This window comes from Galeopterus variegatus, unplaced genomic scaffold (genome assembly GCF_000696425.1).
Source record: "Galeopterus variegatus unplaced genomic scaffold, G_variegatus-3.0.2 Scaffold656, whole genome shotgun sequence".
In the NCBI taxonomy this organism is placed as follows: domain Eukaryota; kingdom Metazoa; phylum Chordata; class Mammalia; order Dermoptera; family Cynocephalidae; genus Galeopterus; species Galeopterus variegatus.
The window spans coordinates 188763-206957 of NW_007726767.1; the positions used below are offsets into that span (position 1 = coordinate 188763).

General features: G+C 46.2%; 1 protein-coding gene and 2 long non-coding RNA genes across 4 annotated transcripts in view; 1 reads left to right on the top strand and 2 right to left on the bottom strand.

Moving 5' to 3' along the window:
- Nucleotides 1-2307: 2307 nt before the first annotated feature.
- Nucleotides 2308-10322, top strand: LOC103589143. Of its 2 annotated transcripts, XR_550371.1 has the most exons (3): nt 2308-2842; nt 3936-4027; nt 10062-10322. It is a non-coding gene; the product is annotated as an uncharacterized LOC103589143 (long non-coding RNA). The 2 variants fall into 2 exon arrangements; XR_550370.1 differs by lacking the exon at nt 2308-2842 and having other exon boundaries at nt 3276-4027.
- LOC103589142 lies at nt 10014-11054 on the bottom strand. Its single transcript, XR_550369.1, has 2 exons — nt 10969-11054; nt 10014-10857 (listed from the first exon to the last, which is right to left on the bottom strand). It is a non-coding gene; the product is annotated as an uncharacterized LOC103589142 (long non-coding RNA).
- Nucleotides 11055-14954: 3900 nt separating this feature from the next.
- GFOD1 (glucose-fructose oxidoreductase domain containing 1) overlaps nt 14955-18195 on the bottom strand; it is a 114828-nt gene continuing 111587 nt past the window's right edge. The window contains exon 2 of the mRNA XM_008571037.1: nt 14955-17460. Within this exon, the coding sequence (XP_008569259.1) occupies nt 16541-17460 (920 nt within the window). The 3' untranslated portion in view covers nt 14955-16540. The remainder of the gene's footprint in view (nt 17461-18195) is intronic.

The window sequence follows — 18195 nt, forward strand, 5'->3', positions numbered from 1 at the left end:
TATGCCTTACAGGACCACTTCTTCACATGCCAGAAAACCAACTCAAACAGAAATGTGAGTATACGTAAAGGTGCCAACTTTATATGCATAGGCAGGTGCCACTGCAGAGGGGAGAGAGCCAAACTCTTTGCCAGCTAAGGGAACCAGACTTAGCAGGGTAAGGGAAAGTAGGATTATGAGAAGACTTTCTCTTCACAGGATTGGAACAGAATTTCAACACAATATGAAGACTTAAAAGTCTAATTTTAAACATGTGGCTGCTAGGTAGCCATAAAGGAAAGCTAATTTAGGACTTAGAACATTTCTGGAAATATACATGCTAGTACCCCTGTAATCTACTCTGCTACCTTGAGCATTATTCCCTTTTGTAGCAGGATTGCAGAGCTCAAGTAAATTCAACAGGAAGCCAAACTGATCTGATTCATTATTTTTATCAAACAATACAAAACCACATTTTGCAAGTTGGAGATTCCAAAGAATATATTTATATACAGCTTTGGATTGCTGGAACAATTTCTCCTTGGCTGTGGTCTCTCAAGTACTGCATGGATCTCTATGTTTCCCAGCCCTTCTCCTTATTACCAGAACAATGGGAGATTTTTGACATCAATGAGATGAGTGAAGTTACAAGATAAAGGTAGGATTGTGTCAGACTTCACTAGCGTTTCATAGTGTAATCTGGCTTCTTATACAGATGTTAGTTTGGATGCCACATCCATCATTTGCTATCTGTGCTACCCTTGGCGGGTTAATTAAGCTTTCTGAGCTTTGGATCTGCATGAAAATGGGTTAAACAGCAGCTGGTAGGTTGTAAGTATTAAATGAGAGCACTGTCACACTCCCTGGCTGAGCAGGGCCCAGTCTCATGCCAACTCCTCACAGACTGTATTGTTGCTCGCTTTTCCCCACTCCCTAAACCTGCTCTCAAATGGATGCCACAGTGAAAAGAATCTGATAAATCAAGTATCATTTAGGCAACATCAATAAGCTGCTTTCTTATGGGGTGTCTGTACTTTAGGATGGAGGTCATTAATCAGGAGGGTGAAGTTTTGGGTACAAATGAGAGGATGGAAGAAAGAAATATTGGGCTTGGGCAGTTCCAGAATCCTCAAATCATACCAACCAGACCAGTCGATTTTGCCATTATGCAGGGTCTAGTCAGAGTAGAATTGTGCAGCGACCTTGTCACCCAAGTAACCTTGAAAAGATGTCTTAGGATGCAGGTTTTATAAAGCCCCCAAAACAGAGAAGTTGTCTTGAAGGCTACTCTATCTCGTCAGGGTAGAGTAACAACAGTTACAATTTAAAATATCCCCTCAATTGGAGAAAACTAAAGCAAAGACCCAACCAAAAAATTAAACAGTACACAAAAATCCCTTCAGTCATAATGGCTGGGGGAACTCCAAGAATTAGCGTGTGGCATCTGCACATCTAAACAAACGCTTAACTTTATCTCTGAGAAACTTCCACGTGGCAGATGGGACTGCAGCCCTGGGATCCAGAATTTAAGTCTCCAGCAGCAAGTGGGGGATAAAAGGTCCTCTCCTCGACCAGAACACACCAAGTCCCTTTGACATAAAAAGTACGACTATCACTCATGGCCACCCGTACTTAGTTTTCCTGGTGCAAGCTGAGAAAGGGGCTGGAGGGCTTAGAACTCATACAGCTCAGTGGCTGTTGAAGGCTCTTTCCAGGGAGGGATGTCCTCTGATGATAGAAACTGAGTCAGGAGCGGGCAGAAGACTTGAAGTGAGACACCAGCAAGTGGAATACAACATCCCAGTGTTTCCATGGTGATCTGGACCACAGCTGGGAAGTCCTGGCTGTGTTCTCTGGCCAAGTTCCTGGGTTCCTTTTTTAGTTTTTCTTTCTGAAGGGATGCCTAGACATTACAGGTTTAGTAGGCTATTTACATAGTATTGCGGCTACAATTTACCATCCTCTATCAGCTTTCTGGTACTATTATTTACTGGTGTGGGTGAGGCTGTAGGAGGGAGACGAACACCAAACTATAGGTATATTGTTTTCAGGAAAGAAGAAAATGTTTGTAGGAAAAAAATTAAGCAACAGATTCTGGAAACATTTGACCTATTCACCTGCTCCTTCCTGGAACACTCAGTTTGTTTTTCATGGGCGTCTTTGCATTAGTGGGGTGGGGTGGACAAGCTCCATGAAGGTTAATCATGGGCTGATGATTATACAGTGTTTGCAGGGCCAGAAAGAAAAAGGAGGAGAAGGAGCTAGTAGGAAGGCAGGCAGCTGGTGGAAGTGAAAGGCACCGGATGTCCATGGACAAGGGAGAGCCAGATTGAACATGCGAGTCTCCCTCCCGAGAGAGACTGCCGAGAGCCCATTGGAACATTTCAGGGCATGGAGGGAGAATGCCAACCATTGTAATGGCTTCCTTTTCAGCATCTGTTTGCCTGAGTGCCAACTTCTTTTAGGCTTGACTTGTGTTTGTATATTCTGGGAAAACACAAAATTGACCAGCTCACAATATGTTCTGCCCATCCTGGAGGGAGGAAAAAAAAATCAATACTAGCAATTCTATGCTAAAGACAAATTTAGACCTTTTAAACACTCTTAGAATCAAAGATTTATTTTCCTGCTGAAAAAGACCTTATGAGACCATCCATTGGCTCTTTGACTTGAGGAAATGAAGACATTATTAATATAATTCCTATTTTACAGATGAGGCAACTGAGGCCTAGAAAGGTGACAGGATTTAATTTTCCCAAAGTCTTGCAGCCCATGAGGGGGCAGGGCACAGAATTCCAAGCACAAACACCCCCCCGCCCCTCCCCCAGCAATGCTGTCCTACGTCTTGTTGGCCCTCTGGCTGGTGAGTGAGCGCGATGAATTATAAGGAATAAATTACTCCTGTGCTGGGAGGAGGAAGTGGAGAACAAACATGTGGTTGCTTACAAGGCTGCCAAAATCTGCAAGGAGCACATGGTGAGTGGTTCTCAAACCCCTGTACACTGGAATCACCGAAGAGCTCCAGTTGTGCCTTCAGCAGATGAATTAAATCATCATCTCTAAGGGTGGAGTCAGGGCATCTGTAGTTTGTAAAAGCTCCCCAGGTGATACTAACATGCACCTGGGCTCAGAGTCACCACTCTAGAGGGTGAATCTTAGCAAGGGACAGACAGAGGGCAAAGACTCAGCTACAGCCGCACCCGCAGTGAGCATGCATCAGACTCACCTGGAGAGATGGTGGGGTCCAGTCCCTGCCTTTCTGATTCAGTAGGTCTAGGGCGTGACTGAGGATTTGGATTTCTAAAAAACTCCCCATGTGAGGCTGGTGCCACTGGGCCAAGGCCACACTTGGAGAACCGCTGACCTAGATGTTACTTTTCAAGCTGCACGTGTGGGTTCCCCAGCTACAAAGTCTGTTGTAGCACACAGGGTGAACTTGGTGTGCGCAGGTCAGGAGGAAGGAAGTTCTGATTGAGAATGCAAGCACAAAAGATTTCAGGTACTTAATTCTGACTGTGGGGTGTGTGCTCTCTCCCAGGTGTCTCAGAGCCAGAAAAGGTTGCCAGCCAGTGACTCAGAACACAAAAACCAGAACTGAGAACTGATTATATTTGTTTCCTTTGCTGAAAGTAAAGTCTCTTGAAACTCACACTAAGACTAGTTACTTTTTTGAGAACAGCTCCGAAAGGCCTTTAAATGGTCCATTATCAACCAAGGAAAGCCAGCAACTAGGAGCAGACCTTTATCTCAAGAAAACCAGCTTGCCAGGGGATCCAGGCCTGTCTGGGCCTCCACGGGGCTTGTCCCGACTCCTTTACCTCACCTCATAGGGTGAATGCCAGGACTCCAATCACAGGATGAGGTTGGAGAATGGTCTGATCTCAGAGGAAAGAGAGCAGGGAAATGAAAACATGTTTGCCTGCGGCGGCCTCACAGTTCTCCCATTATAACAGCAGGTCTCACCAGGCCCTGGATTCTATTTCTTGAAGATGAGCTGTGCCCAGGCCAGGCAAGGCCACAGTGGTTCAAAGGAATGATATGTGAACACGTAAGTTTCCAACAATGGGGACAGTGGGATATAGTTCATGAGTGCATGGACAGACAGTGCTGGTATTGGGGGGAGGGGGTGGCACTGTGAGCAGGTCCAGAGAAGGGGCTATTAGTATCGTGGCTACTATGCAGGAAGGAGAAAACTGAAGAGTCTCAAATGAACTTTGAAGTTAAGTCCAGAGCCACGCCTCACCAAGCCCAAGAATACTTGCGTGAAATGTTGACATGTTGGTATATGAACTGACACTGCACAACACATGCAGCGTGACAAACACTGGGAAAATCATGGATCTCCAACAGAGCAATCTGACTAGCAGGGACCCTCTGAGAAGACTCAGACAAACCCACAGAGCCAAGCTACTTGAGTGTGGGGAATACTGAGAGAGATCCTCCCAGATTTTAAATGATTCCTTAACAGGCAGTGGCAAGAATTTGGGTACTAGGTCACTAAAGCCCCTTTGACAAGTGTGTGACTCAGTGCCCGCCAGCTGCATGGAGCCAAGGCGGCACCTCTGTGGACTTCTCTATATGACACAGACTGACCGAGGTGCTAGGAGAACCTGCCTGGGGACTGAAGGTTTTACCGGGATGTCCTCTGCACCAGCTTATATTCCCTCAGATCTGAACTGCTCTACAATCAGTCCATCAATGGAACTACACTAAAAAGTACAGATAACACCACGTGGCACTGAATTTCAGGGGATTTAACTTATCTGAACATATCACTTGTGAAAGGGCTTTTTCCAAGCCCTTTGGCTAGGCTGAGGATGTGGAAATGCCGGTTAAAGAAAGCACCACAAGGCCCTGACAGGTATGGGGAGGGGGTTCCACCCAGACTTCTGCTACCGCAGACCTTTTGGGGTGTTGTAACCAGGCTTGAATTGCTTCACAGGCACTGGCCTAATTTCCACAAAGCTCTCAACACGGAGGATGAAAGGCATTCCCGAGCTGAAAAGGCTTCTGTCCTCCTGGAGGACTAGGGCTGTCGGTGACAACAGCTGCCGACTTCTGACAGGCTTAGGAAAGAGCCCTTTCCTGCCCCTATAACTCTGCATTAACAGCCCGCCCGTGGAAAGGAGAGAATTTGTTTCCCTAAAGAAATACAACTCGTCTTTTTGCTTTTAGATTCTCCAGAAAGAGAGGGCTCAGGATGGTGGCAAAATGAAAGAAGGAGTCCCCAAAACGCCAGGTGGTGACCTCACCAGGGCCAAGAGAGGGCACTGCAGCTCAATTACCTGGGGAGCTTTAAAACATTTTTTTAATTGTGATAAAATATACATAACATAAAATTTACCATTTAGCCATTTTCAGCGCCCGTACCGGGGACCGGCAACGGGATCACAACCCTTGGCACTGAGCCCACACCACGCTCAGCCAGTGAGCGGGAACCGGTCTTCACATGGGATCCAAACCCTCGGCGGGAGCGCCGCCGCACTCCCAAGCAGCGCACTCTCCAGTGCGCCACCGGGCCGGCCCCAGTTTGAACTTTTTAATACATGCTCATAGTGTTCATATTTTAAAATATTCTGCCTGAAAATGGATTCAGATGATGTGGTGTGGTGCCTAGAACCTACTTATATTGAGAAGACTGTGTGATACTGATACACAGCCGTGGGAAACACAGTTTTGGAGCAAGATCCTCTTGCAGAGGAGGTTCAAAAACCCAGAGGGGTCTTTGGATGTCAGAGTATCTATTTTTAACTAATTGTTTCATGATTCAAATCATATACAATGAGCTTGGGGAAAAAATCTGTAGTTGGAAATAAGGATCAAGCTAAGGCTATTTCTGCTATACACAGGGTTTCTTAACTTTTTGGGGAGCCATATTCACCTTAGGCAAACATGGCAGAGCTAATGGCCAATTCTGAGAATAATGGTACCTCCTATAAGGTTTTTAAATGTGAAAAATAATATGCATATGATAACAAAGTAACAAATTATATTGATATATAGTTACCCCCCAATTTTAAAATTATTGATAAAGCAGGATATGGGCTTTTAATTAAAGTATTAAATAACAAGATCTGGTTGTGGTCTAGCAATTTCCATAATTTCAGAGAAGTGCTGAGTATAAATGCTATTTCAAGATATCTGCAAAACCAATGATGAGATCTGAAAATATACATAACTGCTGTAGGTGATGAAGTCACACATGCTGCTAATACAATTGTGATTTGTTGTCATAATTGAAAGAAATGCTACATTTCACTCAGAGTTATTGAAAATCAAGACGTACTTTTTTCCCATCTAAGTTCAGAGACCTGCCTGAATTCATACTCCAGGTCAGCAACCACTGGCCTAACTGAAGGACGAAGGGAAAGAGGACACTGGACGAGGTGGGAATAAGAATAGACTGGGAACGACGCCTCTGCCTTGGCTTCCCCACGCAAGGACGAGGAAGCACGGTCAATACATTGGGTGACCAGGAAAACAGGCAGGAAGGCTTTTTTCAGATGGCCTCAGTTTAAATGGATGAGGTCATTGTAAACAAGTAAGGGAGAAGCCCAGATGTCACAGGCAACCTAACAAGAGAGAAGATCCAGAACGGACCTGAGGACTGATCCACGGGCTAGATGGAAATGATGAATGTCTACTTCTGCTGGTCAGGCCTGCTCACCTGAGAGTTTTCTTTGCAAATGCTCTGTTGCAGGAGGAGAAAGCAGAATGGAGTGACAGCCTAGCGGGCAGGTTTTGAAAAGCTGAGGAGGGACAAGAGGCCCTGTGTGTGCAAAGAACAACTAAATGGCAGATTCTTGCAGAGATGGTGTGTCCAAGGGGCCCAGGAAGGGCCCAATGGATAGGGTGAAATTGGCAGATGTTGAATCCTTGAAGACTTCAGGTTTTGAGATTTGCAAATAAGAAAAGCAACAAGAAAAGGAAGAGGAGATCCAAGGTGCACTTGAAGTCTTAGGGATGGTGCTCATTTAACACAGTGGCTGGCACTGAAAAGCTCCCAGCAAATGCCGATGGTTTGATACCTTTACGCAGCCCTAGAAGCGAATCGGCCAGACTTTGTGAAGTTTCCGTAAGAATTCCTCGCTCATTCCTTCTCGTCTGCCATCCTCTCCTCACACAAGCTGTTCTCAGAGCGAGGCCTGGCAGCCACAGAGCAAGCATGTTTCAGACGTCTCATGCACCACTTACTCATCTTTGCAACCTTCCGTATCTCTGGCCTTTCATCTCTCTTCCCCTTCATCTATTTTTACCCTTTCATCTCTCTTTCCCCTTCATCTTGGCATGAACTGCCACTTTTGCTCCTGCCCTCTCTTCCCCTTGCTGTCCTGTTACTGCCAGCTCCTTCCTCTCTCTTCTGTGCCCCCGCTTCCCTTCCTCCTGCTTCCCCAGTGATAGATAGTTTTAGCATGTCACAGCCAGATTCACACACAGCTGCTCTTCACAAGCTAGCTCTGTCTTTTGCTTCATGGCAGAAACCTAAATGTGAAGTCCAGATCACTTAGCCTAGCACAGTGAAGAGTCAGCTCACCTGTTAGCTACCACACCCCAGACGAGCAGCCTTGGAAGGCCTAGAAAGGAGGCGGGGGCCTGGCCTTGCTCCCTGCCCTGGAGTCTCACTAGCTTCTGTGCCTGTTTGGTCTTTGTTCCTGAGGAGGCTGGAGAGATTCACCATTCCCAAGGGAGCCTCAGACAGTCTTTGTCTGACTTAGACCTGATTTAGACCCTTCAGTTCTATCTAAAAGGGAGTTAGTGACTTGGGGGAGTTCAAGACTCAGCCTGAACCTGTGGGCTTCGTGCATGTGGTCTGCACATCCGCTGCCTTCTGAGGGTTCCTCCTTCCCAGGGCACTGATAGCCAGTGATGAATGGGTCAGAGACATGAACATTGCAGATTGTTATTTTAGAATTGAGCCCCATCATTGACCAAGAAGTGAGTTAATCCATAATTGCCCAAGAAGGTTTCCTAAAAGTTATTTAGCTCTTCGTTTACACTCTTGGCTGAAGGGAGTTTGGTTAGATCCAAGGTGATCAGAATCTGTATACAATTAGAAGAGAAAGGTGTTGCTGTAAGTGAGATGACATTTTAGAGGAAGTCCAACAACCAGTTCAGATACGGTGGAGTTCATCTTGCAGAGCTGTGGTTGGACCACAGTCATGCTACAGGAACGGTCTAAGCTCAAATCATCTCTCAGGAATTTGCCAAGCAGATGTAGACTCGGAGATAGGATTCAAAAGGAAGCCTGAACTTGAATGAACAAGGGAAAGGATTTTGAATGGTTTCAACTTGCATCAGCTTTTTGTAGCAGTCTTGGCTCAAGTAACATTTCCATCTGGTTGTGACTTGACGCCAACTCTATGAAGTGATAAATCTTTTTCATTTCTGTCATCTAGACTTCTTGGACAACATTCCAACAGGGGCCACTGCTACTGCCAACTGCAGGTAGGGGCTGGGGGCATAAAGCCTAGGAATATCTAGGCAGAGGGATCTTTTCTGCTTAGGCAAGATTAAGGTTAACATGGGTCAATAATGTGGGAGCCTACTACTTAGAATGAGGTGAAGTTAGTCTTGTTTTCATTTCTACAGTGAGTTCTTTATACTTTGTATACATGTCACCCATTCTCATAAGAATTGTAGCAATCTTTTTTCATATTGAATCACCCAAAGGACAACGCGTGCTAAAAATGCACAGGATAAAAGGAAAAGAAAATGAAGCTGGGAAACGGTTTTGTGTATCTGGGGGGGTGGGGGGGGGCAGACAGACATGAGAGGACACACAGATTTCATCTGACCAGCAAAGGACAGCCTGCTTGAATGACTTGCTGTGTAATTGTCTGTTCTTTCTAAGCAACAGTTCAGAGACTATGAAAGCAGCGCTGATCATATCCTGTGATTTAGTAGGAGGCAGGATAATCCTTGGCTTACGAAATAAGAAATGAGCCTAATTTGAGAGAAACCAACATCACAAAGATAATCCAAAAACTGTGAAGGAACAACTAGCCTACCTAGATTGAAAATGTAGACAGTCTTCCATGGAGTGTTGGTTCCAGATCACTTTGCTGGGAGAAACTTAGGACTGGATCTGATCACAACAATGCTTTATATTTGGATGGATGGCACTTTCTGCTTTGACAAAGCACTCTCCCTTACTTCCTTATTTAGAATTGCTCTTACATTTACTATAGAATCATAAGGTATGAAAATGTTATGTGTGCACAGTAATAATCTATGTGGGTGCAAGGGTTTGCTACAATTCTATTATCTTAATGGATGGACTGAATTCTGAATGCATTAATATCGGAACTGCGATAAAGGAGTGAACAGGATTTCAGGTTTTGTAGGATTCTAATTTTTAACTGTTTAAGTGAAGGGAGAACATGAACCAGAAGAAACACACACGTAAGTGCTAGAAACTCTCTAAGACTCAGCAGAGGGTGGGAAGGAAAGGCCAGCCCCTCCACAATAGACCCCATGTCATGCAAATTTGAAATTAGGCTGAGCTCAATCCAAGATGGTTGTCCTTAAACACTGCTAAGAAGTAAGCAAAGATGCTCTTTTAAATAGTCAAGTGAACCTGTTAAAAGTATCTTTCAGAGCTTGATGTGAAGTATTAAAATAATACAGAATTCTAAAATTTGCTCCCACAATCTAAAAGCTACATTGTCATCCTGTTGTCTGCCCTAGCTTTTGACACATGCACACGCATGTACACTCGCACACGTACACACTCACACGCACACATATCAAGTGGCCTCAGGTAGTTTATCTCCCTTCCATTTCCACATTTCCAAAGTAAAGGTTTGAACCAGATGGCTGTAAAGTTCCTCCAGTTCTCATATTCAGTGATGCTCAGTAAAAAGCAGGTCAGTTGATGTCCACTGTGCAGTTCCATGTGTGCTGACACGTGAGCAGCCTCCCCCGACACCCCCTACCTCAGCTGCACCTACTCATGCTTCAAATCAGACAAACTGGTCAGGGGTCTAGATCATGAACACCTGGGTCTAGAAAACAGGAAAAGAGCTGGACTCGTATCTTCTTTTAAATCTTTATTTGCCACTTTCATTCTTTTATCCCACCAGTGCAGACTGTGGAGGACAGCTGGAAGCCGCGTTTGGAGCGGCCCACGTGAGCTGGCTGAGTGATGCTGACCGCGCAGAGATGATATGGGCGTGGGCTCTGGAGCCTGGAACAGCAGACACAGAAGTGCTGCAGAGCCCGGCAGGGAAGGCCACCTCCCAACTCCCGCAGTAGTTTGGCCTTTGAAACACGAAGAACAGTTCCATTTATTGTCCTGTTGTTTTTGCTTTTGCTTTAATAATAAAAAGAAAACCAAAACCTTCTATAATTTATAAGCTATTTTTTTGCTATCTACATTATATATAAAATATAGACTCTGTTTACTTTATAACACACATCTTTTTCCCTTGATAAATAACTCTTTAAAATATCTAGTATACATGCCTTGACATATGTAAGTCTGGTTTTATACATATATATACTCATGTTTGTCAGATAGAATAAATATATACTCAACAATGACAACCAAACAAATGTGGTTTTGGTTTAAAAAAAAAAAAAAACAACCACACACAGACACAAATGAAGTACTGTAAAGCACCAGACAGCAAACAGGAATCCGTAATTAATAGAAACTTCTCCCTCCCCTGGGCAAGGCACAGGGCAGAATACTAAATCCATTTGGATGCCTGAAAGAGAAGGAGAGAAGGAAAGGAATGGGTTGGGTCACGAGCTTTTGTTTCTTAACCTGGGATTAGACCCAGAATCACAAATAAGTCCTCGTGTTTATAAGGAGACACCAAGGGGGACTCATTCAACCACTTAGCCCTTGTGGTGGCTGTAGAAGCCAGCAGAGACCTGGACGGGGAAGGAGAGACGGTGACATCGTGACTGCACAGGTATTTTGTAGTCCCCGCCTCCACCTGCCCAGGCAAGCTTTTGATTGCCACACGAAGCATCAAAAGAGACCTGGACGGGGAAGGAGAGACGGTGACATCGTGACTGCACAGGTATTTTGTAGTCCCTGCCTCCACCTGCCCAGGCAAGCTTTTGATTGCCACACGAAGCATCAAGCCATTGCATACCACGTGGTCTTTATATTCCTCTACTCACTGCTGGTGTAAACAGACGAGTGCAACAGATCCGAGGGTATTCAGTAGCGCAACACTTTAGGAGCCTGAATGAGATCCAGATGCTTCGGTGGCCCTCTTGAGGGCCCTAGCAAATAGAGACTACTGCGTACGGGAGAAAAAGGACAGGAGGCCACTGCCTTCCACTCCTGATGTGATCACTCAGATACGGGACTGGCTTCACCTCTGGCGTCCAATGGGACCACTGAACCCATCACCTCTTCAAGAAGCTCAGGAGGTCTTAACTCCTCTTGTGAGAAGTCCTGGAAGCCCCAGTGGGACTGGGCTGTCCCCTGAAACTCAGAGCACACCCCATCTGCAGGCTCCTGTGCCTAGGGTGGGGCAGGCGGGGCGGACGTGCCCGCTGCTGGCAAAGACTGAAATCATGCTGCAGATGAACACTGTTTCTGTCATCGACCTCCTACCTCTCCTCAGAAGGGAACTGAAATGTGGGGTTCCGATAGATTTTTTAAAATACGCTCTCCAATGTCATGGCCTCTGCCCTGTAAACTCCAGGGCTTTAAATGCCAAAGAAAGTAGGCAGTAGATGGAGCAGGAGTCCTAACCTAGTCAGGGCCTAGATTTGTATCTAGGGGTGGGGTGGGGTGGGGGCAGAGTAAGTAGAGCAGCCTCAGGAAATCCCAAAGGTGAACGTCTGAATTTATATTCCCCGTCCCTGCCAAATAAAATACAAATTAGAGATCATTATTTACGTTACAGTCACAGTGGAAAATTTTAAACAGCTAGTTTTCTGAGTACATTCAAGACTGAGTTTATTAAAAAAAACAAAACTGATTTACCTGTGACTGCTCAGGACATACAGTCCAATGCAGGTCTGAGTTCTAATTCCAACTTCTCCACCACTAGCCTCAGGACCTCAGACAAGTCCTCTCACCTCTCTGAGCCTCTTCTCTCACCTGAGAGCTCTGAAGGTGCTGTGTGAGGCAGGGTGAGACGTAGGGTCAGAAAACTGGGCTTCTCATCCTAGCTCTACCACTAAAGAAGTGGGTGACCTTAGCCTCTCTGGGGTGTAAAATGAAGGGACTGAACCTGTTGGACTTGGAAGTCCCTTCAGATGCAACTAGATTTACTTTATCCCCAGAGTATCACTAGCAAAGCTGATTATCCCCCCATAACCACCATAATAAAAGAGATCAGATCAGAAACTCAGTTTACGATCACAATTCAATAGCTGCAGCTACAAGAAAAGATGAAGAAGTGAAGGTATGGATGCACAGCTAACATCTGAGTCACAAACAAATGAACTTTAGAATCCCCACTCCCTGAGAAAAGACACTTTCCTATGTTTTACTCAGACCCGCAAGAGCAAAATCCAAGGCCGTCAATAACAGTCAGCCAACATGTTTTGAAAATCCCCAACTCTGAGCTTTGCTGCATCATCTACAATCAAAATCAACTTGGGAAGTCAGTGTTAAAAGCCGCTGAGTGATATTTCCATTTTGGAAGGGGAAGAAAAATCGACTACTTCTATTTGCAGCTCTGTAACTAACCTTCTGGCAGAACACCAAATGTCACATCCTGCCAACAGGAGGGTGTGTACAGCAGGTGAGTGGAGTTGCGGGTCACAACTGCTGTCACAGGGGCTTGGATCTTCCTTCTTGGGTGGCAGAGTGGTGTGGGTGAGGGGGAAGATTTTGGATTTGGTGACTCTGCTTCTTCTTAATAGTTGTGTGACTTTGGGCCAGTTACTCTTCCTCTCAGAGCCTCCATTTACCCATGTGTAAAAAGGGAGTAATGATCCCCAATACTATAAGGTTGTTTTTATGGATTAAATGAGATAGTGTACTTAAAATACTCTGCACGCAGCAGATACATCTTGAAGTCGAACAGTCTTAGAGTTGGCCAAGACTGCCCCTAGGGAGTCCAGTTACCTGGATTAAATGAGATAGTGTACTTAAAATACTCTGCACGCAGCAGATACATCTTGAAGTCGACCAGTCTTAGAGTTGGCCAAGACTGCCCCTAGGGAGTCCAGTTACACCTGGCACAGTGGTGTTTGCTGCCAGGTAGGATAAGGTGTATCTGAGGTACCCCATGATTCAATTCTCACATTGAAGCAAGAAGTCTTAGAGAAGATGATGGCGGTCACACTCTCTCCAGAACACGACTCACAGACTCCAAACTTTCCAAATAAGCCCAGGGCACTCCCCAACACTAGTGGATACCAGGTGAGAACCCTGACCCACGCCCTAGCTCAGAACCTGGAATTTAAGACATTTGCTGAGGCAACTAACAGTGTCCACACAACGATGGGAACAAAACAGGCAACGGGGGACTAAATGTGAAGACGGTCAAGTGCTGCCTCCAGTACAGCAGTCCCTAGAAACACATTCAACAAAGCAGAAAGGGGCTGGGTGATTGCTGCGTTTCAGTCCTAGTTCACTGTAAGCGGAGGGTACCCAGACCCCAGAGGGTGCACTTAGAGGTGCTGGGTTGAAACAAAGTCCTTCTGCAGAATGTTGTTGAAAGCTTGAGATTTCAGCTTCATTTCGCTGCTCCTAATCAAGTCTTTACACGTGTAGGATAAGGGCAAATGGAGCACTAAAGTATCTCAAACATATTTGCTGGGATTTTTATATTAAAAAAAATGAACTATCTAGGGCTTTTCTTCCTCTCTTTCCTTCATCTACCTACTACATGCATTTCAGAACATGAAATTTGAGTGTATTTATTCAAGTATTTTTTCATGCTTCTTTTAAAGAATATATATTCTTTCTATAGACCCCAGCCTCAAATGAGGATTTTCGTATTAGACACTCAATATTTATCACAAAGCTCAGAGGCCTTTGGGGAGAAAAGGTCTCCCAAGTATAATGGTTAAGTACAGAAACATAAAATCGAAACCCAAGGAATATTCCTATTTCGATTATAAATGACTTAGAAATATGAGACCCATAGAATCATCTAGCTTTTTTCCCCTTTATTCTTCATCACAGCCTTTCCAGCTAGCTAAGAAAAAAAAAAAAATCTTTCTGCTCAGTTTCCACAAAAAACTACTTTTCCAGAGGGCAAGTGAGGAGGACGGGAACCAACACAGTCCCTGACATGGCCCTCTGCTCAAACTATTACCAGGAGGCTTCCATTCCAGCAAATCTCCAGTTTTGAGCTGAGAGCTGTGAAAGCTGGTAAGCTGACCCCGAAGTCTGTCGACAGATCGGGGACCACGATGAACCACGGAGAGTTTTGGCTGAATGACCCAGCTGGGTATCAGGAAGGCCCCGGCAAGGGAGGTGATACTTTACAGGCAGGCCATACTTGCTACTCTGTACTAGAAAATGGCCAATATGCCCTGGGGTTTGTCACAACCACAGCTGCACCTATGGGTGGCCTAGGGAGGAGAAGGAAAATACAACTGATTGGACTGTTTCTTTTCTGATGTTGCCTATTCATAGGCTGGGGGGTGGACTCTAGGCCTCTTAAATTTCCTTCTAGTTCTACTGCTGGTTATCTGAAAAGAAGCCTAAACCTCAGTTGCACACCAAAGACACCTGTTAGACTTCCGTGAGCCTGAGAACAGAAGCACTGCAGACTTACAAGGAACAGTCTCCACAGCCATCCTTGACAAAGGTCTTATGTGGGGTGAAGGATTCAGAAGAGATAAAAGGATAATTCCAAGTTTTCCAATTGTACTTGGCTTGGTCTTTCAAGACCAGATCTGATTTTTTTTTTTTTTTTGTCTTTTTTTTTTCGTGTCCGGCAACGGACCGCAACCCTCGGTGCTGCGCCTGCCCCTCGCTCAGCCAGTGAGCGGAACCGGTCTGTATGTGAGATCCGAACCCTCGGCGGGAGCGCCACCGCACTCCCAAGCGGCGCACTGTAGCAGTGCGCCACAGAGCCGGCCCCAGATCTGAATTTTTAAGAAATAATTTAGTGACATTTGGTGATAGCAAGCATTTACAAAAGCATGTGTGTGTGCGTGTGTGCATGTGTGCGTGAAAGAGAGAGAGAGAGAGAGAGAGAGAGAAACTGGCTCCAGTCATTCCCTTTTGGCACTGCCAGCTCCGAGCCTGCAGTTCACAGTCTGTACTGAAAGTAGCGGGTGAGAAGACAAGAGAGACAGGAAACCAAGAAAAAGAATATATGCTTTTTCCAACAGTAGGCATCTCAACACCAAGTATCCTCTCAGAGGGCTCTAACCCCCCATTTTAGAATCACTGAAAATAATGTTCCTTTTGTTTTGTTTCATTTAATGCCTATTCAGTTTCTTTTCAGGTGTCGGAATCCTGAAAGCAAAAGTCAAAGCTAAGGAAAAGAGTCATGACTCTTTTTTAAGGAAAGAGGATTCTGAGTAGGACTGAAGCTTTCTCTTTTAAATCCACAAAGCTGGGTGAATCTGCTAAAAAGCTCTTTCCCGGCTTGGTAGGAGAGATGGGTGTGAGAGCTCAAAACAACTCCAGAGCTAGGCTCACTTTACCTCCCATTTGGGAATTCACACTGTGACATGGAGGCCCCCAGCTGCCCCAGTCCTTGAGGGCAGCATGTGAGTTTGTGGTCAGACCTACACCGCCTGCTGCTTTCTGTCACTGCCCAGAGAGCCACGTGGCAGGACCACCTCAACACTTCACTAACAAATCCCTCTTACACTCAATTCCACCCTTACTGGAAACAGTTACAAGGTGGCTGCTTGCAGTTTTATAATTGTTGACAAGTTCAAAGGGATATTTTCTGCTCTGCCTCACCTGTTTCCATGCAGCATGTGCTCTCTCCTTGTGGCTTAAGGGAACCCTGCTCTCTGTTGGCTATTCCCGACCCTCCCTTAGCCCTCCAGGTGAAGGGTGATGAACCAATTAGAAAAACCAACCTATCAACAGAGCTGTGCACTTTGCTACTAAGTACTCCCCCCCCCACCCCCAGACACTTTAAGCAGAATAAAAAGTGGCTTTCTGGAATTTGAACTTCCTCACCAGCCCACCCCCACCCATCCCACAGGCTCCACCCCCATCCCACCTCTCCCCAGGCTAACAGGCTTTTGTAGACACATAAAGACGTGCCTTCCCCTGCCACTGAGCTTGCCATCTGATACAGTGCCTTGACCTTGCAGGACCATTTGGCTTGCAAAGAAGGCCAGGTGCTGGGGTGGATGAGATAAAAGGGAAGGAACCCCTCCTTGCTCCTCACAATAAGGGCAGTAGAGACAGCTAAACCTCCTTTCTCCCATGCAAATACCCAGCAGGCCCTCCTGAATACTGCCAGGATAGGGGCCCAGCCCAACAACAGTCTGCTTTGGGGTCCCTCACTGGGCCCGGGTTCACCTTCCCAGATGCCATGTACTCACACTGCCCTCCACCTCCCCCGCCCCCACGGTCCCCGTGGCCCCCCTATCCCTTAGGCCCTTCCTCCTCTCCGGGCCCCATGCACAAGTGCCAGGTGCTCCAGGTCCCCAGTCCGTGCTAACAGTAGAGGGACATCCTGCTCCGGCGCATGGCCTCGCTGATCAGGTAGGCGGGGCTCAGCTCGGGCTCTTCAGTCATGACGGCGATGTTCTGCCACTCGCCCGTCTGGCTGGACCTCTTGATGGTGTCCACCACGCACAGGGCGTACAGGCAGTCGTCAAAGGTGGCGGCCATGGTGAGGGGCCGCCCGTCCCACGTGCGCCGGTCGTCCTGGTCCTGGAAGGCCTGGCGCACGGCCTGCATCATCTTGATGGTGCCCCGCAGGTAGGGCGAGGGGATGTCGCTGAAGGCCTTCTCGGGCAGCAGGGAGTTGCTCACGGGCGTGGCGTCCTGCAGCAGCAGCTCCTGCTCCGGGGCGCCGTTGCGCTGCCCGAACAGGTCGGTGCCCATGGCCAGCAGGCGCCCGGCCGAGCCCACCACGGTCACGTCCTGCTTGAACTCGCCGGGCACGTTGAAGTTGAGAGTGACGGTGCAGCACACCCCGGCCTCCAGCACCATCTGGAAGGTGCAGAAGTCGTCGCTGGTGATCTGGCGGATGCCCTTGATGTGGTCCGTCTGCTTGACGAAGGTCTTGAGCAGCCCGTGCACCTTGACGGCCTTCTGGCCGGTGAGGAAGGTGAGCAGGTCGATGATGTAGGTGCCCACCGAGTGCAGGCCGCCGCCGCCCATCAGGTCGTCGCAGCTCCAGTTGTACTTCTTGCCCAGCAGGCTGCCGCCGTGCACCTGCACCTCGCACACCAGCAGCTCGCCCACGTAACCCTCTTCGATCAGCTGCTTCATGCGCACGAAGGCCGGCAGGAAGCGCAGCACGTTGCCCATGATGCTCATGAGCTTGGGGTAGTAGTGGGCGGCAGACATCATGCGGAAGGCGTCCAGCGGTGTGGCCGTGCGGTCGCAGATGACGTTCTTGCCGATGCCTGCAGGCGGGAGGAAAACAGCAGATCAGCGGGTGGCCTGCAGGGGGCGCTGTGGCCCCCCCAGAGCGGGAGCCACGCCCGAGCGGGAAGAGATCCCTGGAGCGGTTCTTAAAGTCATTCATGACACCTCTTATTTATACAGAAATTAAGCATTCTAGATATTTCCATATTGCTTTAAATATTTAAGTGGAATTACTTAATTTTAATATCGAACTATTGGTACCTTTAAATATCAAGGTTTATTTTAATATACTTAAGTAGCCTATATTTAGGAATATTTTTAAATATTTGCCAGAATAGTATAAAATGCTTCATTTGTTATTTTATTTATATAAATCTATAGCTTTTATATAGAAATAGATTTTGCTTTTATACTATTTAAATATAAAATCGTTGTATTAAAGTATACAATATAATTTTTTACATGTGATATAAAATATATTTTGTTAAAATTATCTTATATATAAAATGTTTTATGTTTTATTTTACATGTAAAAAATATTCTTATTAAAAATATCATATATAGAGAGGAGAATAATGTCTGTATCTGGACAGAACCAGAATACATAAGCTTAACTGTTAGCCAAGGCGAGTCTAAGTGTGAGGAAGAAATTTTTAATGATAGCCTTTGAAGATCTAAGCTTTTGGTGCCCCTCCCCATCTCCCCCTCACCTCCCAGGATTGTGTTTTGAGTGTTATTTTACTTGTTTATTTTGCATTTTGGATTAGGGCTGG